Raw genomic sequence first — 11,165 nt, 5'->3', positions numbered from 1 at the left:
ACTCCCTAGGACCTTATTATTAAGTGTATAAGTCCTGCTAAGATTTGCTTTCCCAAAATGCAGCACCTTGCATTTATCTGAATTAAACTCCATCTGCCACTTCTCAGCCCATTGGCCCATCTGGTCAAGATCCTGTTGTAATCTGAGGTAACCCTCTTCGCTGTCCACTACATCTCCAATTTTGGTGTCATCTGCAAACTTACTAACTGTACCTCATGCTCGCATCCAAATCATTTACGTAAATGAGAAAATGTAGAGGGCCCAGCACCGATCCTTGTGGCACTCCACTGGTCACAGGCCTCCAGTCTAAAAAACAACCCTCCACCACCAACGTCTGTCTTCTACCTTTGAGCCAGTTCTGTATCGAAGTGGCTAGTTCTCACTGTATTCCATGAGATCTAACCTTGTTAATCAGTCTCCCATGGGGAACCTTGTCGAATGCCTTACTGAAGTCCTTGTAGATTACATCTCTGCTCTGCCCTCATCAATCTTCTTTGTTACTACTTCAAAAAACTCAACCAAGTTTGTGAGACATGATTTCCCACGCACAAACCCATGTTGACTGTCCCGAATCAGTCCTTGCCTTTCCAAATACATGTACATCCTGTCCTTCAGGATTCCCTCTAACAACTTACCCACCACCAAGGTCAGGCTCACTGGTCTATAGTTCCCTGACTTGTCTTTACTGCCCTTCTTAAACAGTGGCACCACGTTTGCCAACCTCCAATCTTTCTGCACCTCACCTGTGACTATCGATCACCTTCAACATATTGTCTAGCTATCACCATTGTTAACAGCTAACCTGAGAATGCAACTTTTTAAAAAAGGTTTTGTGATTTACACATGAAAGAAGTGAAACTATTGTGGTATTCTAACAGACGAAAGGCTTAACAGACAATCAATTTTTCAATGTATAATTTCAGTTACATCACACTAAATTTTTGCTATAAATTCTGTGTTAGGATTGAGCCTTTCACTACCATCTGATGAAGGAGCAACGCTCCGAAAGCTAGTGTGCTTCCAATTAAACTTGTTGGACTATAACCTGGTGTTGTGTGATTTTTAACTTTGTATACCCCAGTCCAGCACCGGCATCTCCAAATCATACTTATGACTGGATATCTTTGGAAGAGATTATGTAACAACAGTCTGTCAATCTCTGTAAGTTGATGCAACAATCATGTTCTTTCATGTAAGAGATACCCCACCACCCCCTTTTTGAAAAGATCCTTCTGAATTTCACACTGGAGCTTTAATTTTAATTTTTGAGATACCCAATAGAAGAAATCATTTTTCTTCACATATCCTAACAAATTTTTTAAAATGATCTCTGTTAAATCTTTCTGCAACCTGTTCACTTAGTTGAATAATTTACGTTTCTTAAGAGTATCATTTGAACGGACTATTCTTTATTTATGGCATTTTCCTAACATTTGTAATTTATTGCATTATATTGTAATCATTTGCGGCTATAAAAGTAACTATTAACTACAGCTAAGTTTTTAAATCTTGACTTTTATAGACCTTATGGCGATGTTATGCTGCAGAGAAAACCCATAGCTCCACAGCTACTTGGAAGATGTATATAATGCCTCCTGATTATATTTCCAAAACATCAGCAACACCATCCAGTCCAAATATGAGGAAACAGGTATCATTGTTACAAATCTGGTTTCAGTGAGCAATACAATTTATACTTACTTTGAACCATAATTCTCCATTTGTACTCCAGTTAAAACAAATATTTGAGATAACATGTATCATCTATTATTATTTTATATATATATAAATATCACTTGCATACAGACAACACCAGATTAAGTAGTCATATCTAATGTCTAAAAATATGTTCCCCATGAGGTGATAAATTTGGCCTGCTCTACCTTGTTCAGGAATAAATTCCATAGGTGGAATCTTTCAGGATCTTCCAGAGGTTTTAGAAGCAAAAGTTGGAAGAATTTAATTAGGTAGGAAGCAAAGCTCCATTTCTTGACAGTAGGTTGGAACTTTGCTCTTAATGTGGCATGAAATTTGATCACAGATCATCTACTCATTATATAGCAGGGATTTGTTATTCCATTGGCATCAGGTCATTACAAACATTTGAAGAGAAATGAAGGTTAAGCAAGATAAACAAATCTGTTATTTTAAGCCGGTGGTTTGCATCTAGTTGAGAAAATCCTTTTGTTTGTCTGATGCTTCACTACACAAGACACCTTTCCTCCAAAGAAAGTCCATTTGACTGCTTTAGTTGTCTTGTTTGGTGCCCTCTCTCACCATCATTACCTGAAGGTCATTACCTGTAGGTCCTGAAATAGTGCTCAATCTGTCCTGCTCAGCGCCCTCCTTCACCATCACCCTGTGCTGGACGTTCTGTTACTTTACGTCTTCAGAATCTTTCAGATGAGTTGATAGTCAGGAACCTCAGTTGAATTCATTACATTCTATGAAAACTCATTAGCACCCCTAACCACCAGAATTACATTCATATATGTAATCGTTTTAGGTGAAATATGCACAAAGCTGACAATTGTGTATCTAAAAGAACTTCAATGTTGTTTAATCTTTCTTTTCCCTGCCATTACATCTTGGTGGCACCTCAATAGTGGTAGCTGAACTTGAGGAAACCTTTTGATTACTTTTCTGCCTTTCCACAGATATTTTTGCTATTATTTAACTTAGCTGTAGTTAATAGTTACTTTTATAGCTGTAGAGGGCTGTAGCCTGCTGAGACCCTCCTGCACAATACAGTTTCAACCACCTTCCCAGACTTGATCAAGGTGTTTGGCTCCTTGGCAGAGTGGAAGTGGAATATCTAGAGATGACGCTTCCTGGGTGCTTGTCTATGGCTCCACCTCTCTATTGGTGCTCAGTGGCATCTCTCTCAACCCCTGCCAAGTCTGTGCATCTCCATCAGTTCATTAATGCTCAAGTCCCAAAGGGTGTCATCTCTAATAGACTCAGAAGGGGCCTGTGCTGTTGCAGTTCTCAGAATGTAAACCCCAACCACACCACCCCCTCCCGACCCTGCCCACACATTCACTGAGTACAGAGTGTTATGTAAAGGGAAAGAAAATGGTGATTCAGGGAGATTTAGGGAAAGTATTGTTTTGGTTGACCAATGGTCAACAAAAATGTCATTTGCACATTAACTGCAGATACATTTTTAAGAATAAAAAAAGTTGAGGTTTCTAAAATTAGCTGGAACTACCCATTTTTAAGGGAAAATTCTAACTTTTTGTCAATATATATCCTCCACAAGTTGCACTTGAGGGTGCAGATACTATGTTCTGCATTGACATTTAAAATTGACTGCTTTGCAGTGCTGATTTATTTTACATTAGTTTGTAGTTTTATGATTCTCTGCAGATTAGAGTCTTAGAGTCATAGAGATGTACAGCACAGAAATAGACCCTTCGGTCCAACTCATCCATACCGGCCAGATATCCTAAACTAGTCGAGTCCATTTGCTTGCATTTGGCCCATATCCCTCTAAATCCTTCCTATTAAATGCTGTAATTGTACCAGCCTCCACTCCTTCCTCTGGCAGCTCATTCCATACATGCACCATCCTCGGTGAAAAAGTTGCCCTTTAGGTCCCTTTTATATCTTTCCCCTCTCACCCTAAACCTATGCCTTCTAGTTCTGGACTCCACCAACTCGAGGAAAAGACCTTGTCTGTTTTATAAACCTCTATTAGGCCACCATATTGTCCAAATTCTAGTAATATAGATATGACTGGGAGCAAATTCTTGACCAATATTTATTTGAATTATAATAATAAGCTGTGTGTTTGAATAGGGCTGCATTCCATGCAAGCTCACTAATTAATTACATCTCTTGGGGATGAGAAGGGTTGGTGAAAGGTGGATACAATATTTCATTAAATAAGCTGAGGCTTTCAGTTTTACCACTTCATCACCACAGAGAGGTATTGACAGCAGATAGACAAAAAAAGTCCCACATCCCAATCATCGTGTCTCCTAACTGTGGTTGTCTGGTGGCTACTGTACTCTAAGGAGATAGAGGAAAAGGAAGAAAGGCGAGAGGAAAAAATGTGAAACTCTTTGAAAGTTCACTGCTAGGTCACTTACATGTATGCATTCCAAACAAGTCAATTATTACATCAAAAGACGATTAATATATGACTTGTAGGCAGCAAAATCCTTTAATGCTTTGAAGCTTTTTTCCCGCAAAGATTTTACTGTTTCAAAATCAATCTTCTTGTGGAATGTATAAGCCCTCCACTTTGGGAAGTTAAATTGTGAAAGAGAGGATATAGCAGAGATCTTGATGTTCATAAATGATTTGGTTATATGGGATGTAAGTGACTATAGCTTTGTCAAAAATGCCATTTTCCTAAGTGTAAAAGTGAAGCTGTGCTTGAACAGAAATCTGTTTTTTTTGTGCAATGTTTGATCAGTTAGAGTTTTTTAAACAGTGAAATTTTATTTTATTTTAATATGGAAACTTTGCTGATATTTACTTATGTCACAGATGTGAAATATTGCCACACTTAACTGAATTACTCCTTTTTTAGACTGTCAATTCAAAAATAAGTTCATATTAAGTTTTGGTGTAATTGTATTTTAAGACCTAAAGTATGACCCTGATACAACGGGTAACTTGTGTGAGGTGGGAGTATGAAAATTAAGTATCATTTTCCAATTTGGTAATATTTCAAGATACTCAGAATAAGTATATTCCTACTAACAAAGAAATTTCTAAAGGGAGGAGCCACTATACGTGGCAACCAAAAGTGGTTCAGGAAAACAGCAAAGTTGAGGCAACAACGTATAATTGCGCAAAGGTGAGTGGCAGGTCAGGCGATTGGTCAGAATATAAAGAACAGCAGAGAATGACCAAAAGATTAACCAGAAGGAAGAAATTAGATGGAGTGGAAGCTAGCTAAGAATGTAAAAACCAATAACAAAGATTTCTACAGCTATTTAAAGAAAAGAGTTAGACTTTTTGGTCAGAAATTGAGAATGGGGAATTAATAGGAGCTAACAAGGGAAGGATTGATGAAATCAATAAATATTTTGCTCTGTGAATACAAAAATGCTTCCAGTAATAGCTGCAAATAAGTGCAAGGCAGAGGAAAGCTTCATGAAATTATAATCAGGAGGGAAGTGGAGTAAAACAAACTGATCAACAAGTCTATGGACCCTGATGGACATCCTTCTGGGGAATGCATTGGTGTTAATTTTCCAAAATTTGCTAGATTCAGGAAAGGATCCATCTGACTGGGAAGTAACAAATATAACTCTTCTACTCAAGAAGAGAGGGAGGCAAAAAAAAAACTTTTAGGCCAGTTAGCTTGACATTTGTGGTGGGGATCATGCTAGAATTGAACAAGGTTATTGTGAAATATAAAAGCTTGAGGTTTCATATTAGCATGTTTAGGAGATTGCTGATTGACAGAAAATGGAGATTGTGCATAAGAGGTCTGTGTTTGGTTAGCATGATGTGACAAGTGGCATGCTGCAAGTTTCTGTGCTGAGGCTTTTTTAAAAACAATTTAAATCAATGACTCTGAGGGACCAAAGGCATGGGAGCTAAATTTGCAGATAACACCAAGATAGGGAAGTAGGAAGACGTAAGGAAGTGGCTGATAACATATAGATAGGTTGAGGAGTATAATGTCAGAAAATGTGAAGTTGTTCCCTTTGACAGAAAGAATGAAAAGACAGTATCACTCAAATGGAGAATGGCTGCAGAATTCGGAGGGATTTGGGTGTTTTGATGCACAAGTCCCAAAAAGTTAGCATGCAAGTACAGTATATAATTAAGAAGTCTTATGGGATGTTGTGCTTTATTATGAGAGGAACTGAATGCAAATGTAAGAATGTTGTGCTTCAGCTTTACAGGTCATTTATGAAATCATGTCTCAAATACTGTGTGCCGTAATGTGCGCATAATTTAAAGGATATAAATGCATTAGAGGTAATTTACTAGATTGACATCTGAATGAGCTGGTTGTCGTATGAGAATAACTTGGACTTGTTTGCACTGGAGTTTAGAAGAGTGAGAGTTGTCTTCATAAAAGTGTCTAAGATTCTGCATGGTCTTGACAAGGTGGATGTGAAAAGGATGCTTCCCCTATGGTGTCAGCCCAGAACTAGGGGCAATTGTTTAGATTTAGATTCCCTACATTGTGGAAACAGGCCCTTCAGCCCAACAGGTCCACACCGACCCTCCGAAGAGTAACCCACCCAAACCCCTTTCCCTCTGACTAATGCACCTAACACTATGGGCAATTTAGCATGGCCAATTCACCTGACCTGCACATCTTTGGACTGTGGGAGGAAACTGGAGCACCTGGAGGAAACCCACACAGACACTGGGAGGATGTGCACACTCCACACATATAGTCGCCCAAGGCGAGAATTGAACCTGGGACCCTGGTGCTGTGAGGCAGCAATGCTAACCACTTAAAATTAAGGGTTGTCCTTTCAGGATAGAGATGAAATTTTATTTTTCTTAGAGGGTTGTTAGACCTCTGGATTATCTGACTTAGAAGGCAGTGGAATTAGTGTCATTGCACATTTTTAAGACTGATAGATTCTTGATAGGCAGGAGAATAGAGTATTATTAGGAAATATGCGGAATTTGAAGCGCAAGCAGATCAGCCATGTTCTTATTGAATAGCAAAGCAGATCTAACCAGTTGAATGGTCTACCTGTGCGCTTGTTCTGAATGTATAATAAGGATGATGCATCTTATATAATTCTGAAATCCTCCACCTCAGAAAGCCGGGGAGACTAAGCTATATTTCCAACTAAAATAGATTTCTACATGCTAATAATGTTCCGGGATATTGGAGGAGAGCAGGAGTATAGCATTGAAATAAAAGATCAGTTGTGATCAGGTTGAATGGCAGAATGAGTCAATTGCCATTCCCCAGCTTCTATTTTCTGTCTTTCGAAAATATTGGGTGCAAGTTTCAGAAACTTTGCGCCGCTGGTGGAGTTTCGCATGCAACAGCTGACAGATTCATAACACATAATTTCCATTGCTTTCAAGTGACAGAATTTTAAGCTGTGAAACTGTGAATCATGATGTTAACACTTGACATACCCTTTTACAAAGTAGAAGGATGGTTCTATTTATATATGCTATATTATATTGAGAAAATTTGATATTATTCAAAGTAACAGCCTATCAAGACCAGCATGATATTTGTAAAGTTGATACAGAACTGGACCTTGAAAGACTAAAGCACAATATAATTTTAATTACTAACCATTTGTTCATTTGTGCTTTGACATCTTTCAGTACTTTGATTAATGATGCAATTCATTACCATATAGCAGTTGTTCACTTCTTGTGTACCACAACTCGTGAATACTGATTTCCCATGTTTGACATTGTTCTAAGAGTGTTGTTTTGATGTATTATGAGCTAAATGTGTTGGCCACAATTCAGACAGCTGCCACTCAGGAACATAAAATTATATATTAGAGTTCTTTTTAACTTAATATGATGCATTACCATTATCTTATCAATTTTAACACTTTTTTTTGTTCGAAATTAATAGCATGGATTTCTATTTCTCACTCTTATGACATCTGTTCTAGAATTTGTTTATAAAGAGAAAATAAGTTAATTTAAGCTTTATTTTACTTGTCCGTGGGATGCATTAATTACCCTACCTAATTTCCCCTTGATCTGAGTGAAATGGCTCTAGCAACCAGAGGTTAAGAGTGAACCACATTGCTGTGGGTTTGGAGTTACATGTAGAATGACAGATTTCCTTCCCTAATGGTCAGATCACTTGTTTTTGTTTATGACAATCAGTGATGGTTACACAGTTGCCATGAGGGCTAGCCTTTAATTCCAAATTTACTGAATTCAAATTTCACCATCTGCCATAGTGTGATTTGAATCCATGACCCCAGAACATTATCTCAGAGTTCTGTATTACAAGTCCAGTGATATTACCATTGTCTACCATATTTCCCCCATTCAAAAATTCTGATTCTCACTATTCGAGAAAAACTAATGTAATGAAGTTAAAAATTACAATACCAGGCTACAGTCCAGCAGGTTTAATTGGAAGCACACTAGCTTTCGGAGTGTCGCTCCTTCATCAGGTGGTAGTGGAGGGCTCATTCCTAACACAGAATTGATAGCAAAAATTTAGTGTGATGTAACTGAAATTATACATTGGAAAAATTGATTGTCTGTTAAACCTTTCATCTGTTAGAATACCATGATATTTTCACTTCGTTCATGTGTAAATCACAAAACCTTTTTTTAAAAAGTTGCATTCTGAGGTTAGCTGTTAACAATGGTGATAGCTAGACAATATGTTGAAGGTGTTAGCCCCCTGTGTTCTCTGTCTATGCCATGATGTTTAGATTGATTCTAATCTAAGAAGTGAGATAACGGAGTTTTACATGAATTCATGCAGTTTTTGAGCAAAGTACAATGTAACCCTGCAAGTACAAATTCACCCCACTAAGTATATGTGTGCATGTGGGTCTTTGTCTGTGTGTGTGTGTGCCTGTCTGTCTGGGTTGAGGGTTGTGAGTGTGAGAAAGTGTATGTGTGCGTGTAGTGAATGCAGAGTGTCTTAAGTTTGTGAGTGTGGCAGTGTGTGTCTGTAAGTGTGTGTGTGTGTGTGTACGTACCTGTACTGTGACATGAACCCAAGGTCCCAGTTGAGGCTTTCCCTATGGGTACCGAACCTAGCTATCAGCCTCTGTTTGGCCACTTTTCGCTGCTGCCTGTGTGTTAGGATTGAGACCTCCACTGCCACCTGATGAAGGAGCGACACTCCAAAAGTTAGTGTGCTTCCAATTAAACCTGTTGGACTATAACCTGGTGTTGTGATTTTTAACTTTGTACACCCCAGTCCAACACTGGCATCTCCAAATAATGTCATTAAGTCCTTCCTCCTTAGTCGGTGAGTTCAAGTTCTTGCTATCAGTTGGTGAACACATTTAGATGTGTTTGCATCTAATTAATTAAACAACTGTCCAGACTACTACTACCTTCTCAAATAACTTAACTATTTTAAAAATTCAATCTTAAAATTGTAAAAACAAGCTGGTACCTGCCAAGTGGATCCTTTACCTCCGTCGAGATGAGTTTACGGCTGTGCTGGCCATTTTCTCTGCACTTTAGGTGGAGTTTCAGCATGCCCATCTACCATAGTGGAACATGGTGACTCTGTGGAACCTCCATTCACACAACTGGACAACATCCTCAGAATATCTGGTCGCCCATCATCAGACTGGCTCAGATAGCACTTGTTATCTCTCAGATTGCTTTACTGGGCAAGGGCAATTCAGTGCATAAAACCGAGGTTATACAACTTTGTTACAAAATACATGAAGAGTCGTATAAAGTAAATGGTACTATTCTAAAAGGTGACCGGGGAGACCTGGATGTATACGTTCAAAAGTCATTAAAGGTAGCAGGACAAGGAAAGAGAATATTTAAAGAATACAGTATTCTAGGCCTCTTTAATAGCAACACGGAGTACAATTGCAGGGATGCTATGCTAAATTTATTTAGGACACTAATTAGACTTCAGCTGGAATATTGTGTACAGTTTTGTGTACTGAAGGCCACATTTTAGGAACAAAGTGAAAGCGCAAAACAGTCTTATGAGAATATTTTCAGGGATGAAATACTTAACTTTCTAAAAAAAAAAGCGCAACTTTTCATTTATTGAATGTGGGTCAGCATTTATTTTCTATACCAAATTGCCTTTGACAAGCTCATGGTTCGCTATCCACTTGGGCTGCTACAATCAATCTGCTGTAGGTAGGTCTATACTGCAGTTCGGGAGTTCCAGGATTTTGATCCAGCAACACAAAAGGAAGGCAAGTGAAGGTGAGTATCTTGTGTTGTGATGTTTCCATGTATTCTAGATGGTATTCTAGATGGTAATGGTCTTGATCTTGAAGGTGCTGTCTAAGGAGCCTTGGGGAGTTTGTGCAGTACAACTTGTAAATGGCACACAATACTGCTACTGTGCATCAGTGGTGGACGGAGTGAATGTTGTGGTGCTAATGAAGTGAGCTTCTTTGTCCTGGATGGTGTGAAGCTACTTGAATGCTAGATTGGCACACATCTGGACAAGTGGACAACATTCCATCACATTCCTGACTAGTGTCATGTAGATGGTGTATGGGCATTGGGGATTCAGGAGGTGAATGACTTGTTGCAGATTTTCAAGACTTTGACTTGCTTTTGTAGCCACTGTAAAAGTATATGACTAGTCCAGTTCAGTTTCTGGTCAATGATAAACCCGAAGTTAATGATGGTAAAACCATTGACTGTCAAGGGGGTAATGGCTAGATTATTTCTGATCATCTGATTGGAAATGATCATTGCCTGTCACTTGCTGCAACTGGAGATGGACTGCTTCAGTATCTGAGCAATTTCAAATTGGTGTTGAATGTTGTGAAGACATCAATGAACCATCCTCACTTCTGACCTTATGATGGAGTGAAGGTCTTTGTTGAAGCAGCTGAAGATGGCTGGACCTAGATGTTCTGGAGCTCAAATGACTGATGGTTTGGTCCAACAATCTCAATAATCTTCTTTTGTGCTACATAGTCTCTAAGGCCATTAAGGAGCAGAATTATGCCATTTGGCCCATTTAAATCTGCTTCATGACTGACCAGTTTCTCAATTCCCTTCTCCTACTTTTCCCCCATAACCTTTGAGTGTTTTTAAGACAGAGATAGGTAAGTTCTTGATTAGGAAGGGAATCAATAACTTCCACAAATTCACCACCCGCCCGCTGAAGAAATTCATCCTCGTCTCCCTTCATGCTGAGGCTGTGCCCTTGGGTCCTAGTCTTTGCTATTTGTGGAACCTTTTCCTCCATGTCCATTCTATCCAGGCTCCTCTGTATTCTGTAAATTGCAATGAGATCACTGCCCCATAAATTAAACTCTATCAAGTAAATATCCAGAGTCTTCCATCAAATGACTTAAATGACTCCAATGAGGGGTGACTTTTCACTTGATTCCAGTTTTGCTAGGGCTATTTGATGCTACATTCAATTCAATGCAGCATTGATGTCAAGGCTAGTCACACACTCCTCACAATTTGAATTTGATCCTTTATTCGAAGTGTGACCAAGATTGTATTGAGAAATGCTGAGCTGCGTGACTGTGGCACAACCCAAATGAGTGTCGGTG

At 38.8% G+C, this 11,165-nt stretch overlaps 1 protein-coding gene across 19 annotated transcripts in view; it reads left to right on the top strand.

The window, feature by feature from the left end:
- Positions 1–11,165, top strand: part of kcnq1.2 (potassium voltage-gated channel, KQT-like subfamily, member 1.2) — a 590,999-nt gene that overhangs the window by 85,382 nt on the left and 494,452 nt on the right. For all 19 annotated transcript variants that reach the window (XR_006314489.1, XR_006314490.1, XR_006314492.1 and 16 more), the window contains one exon: positions 1,523–1,651. Coding sequence is in view for 14 of the 19 variants with exons in the window: in XM_043709475.1 (XP_043565410.1) it covers positions 1,523–1,651 (129 nt within the window). In the remaining 5 variants the exon portion in view is untranslated. The remainder of the gene's footprint in view (positions 1–1,522; positions 1,652–11,165) is intronic.

Source organism: Chiloscyllium plagiosum, chromosome 19 (assembly GCF_004010195.1).
Source record: "Chiloscyllium plagiosum isolate BGI_BamShark_2017 chromosome 19, ASM401019v2, whole genome shotgun sequence".
Taxonomy (NCBI): Eukaryota; Metazoa; Chordata; class Chondrichthyes; order Orectolobiformes; family Hemiscylliidae; genus Chiloscyllium; species Chiloscyllium plagiosum.
This window is presented reverse-complemented; position numbering and strand designations above follow the sequence as displayed.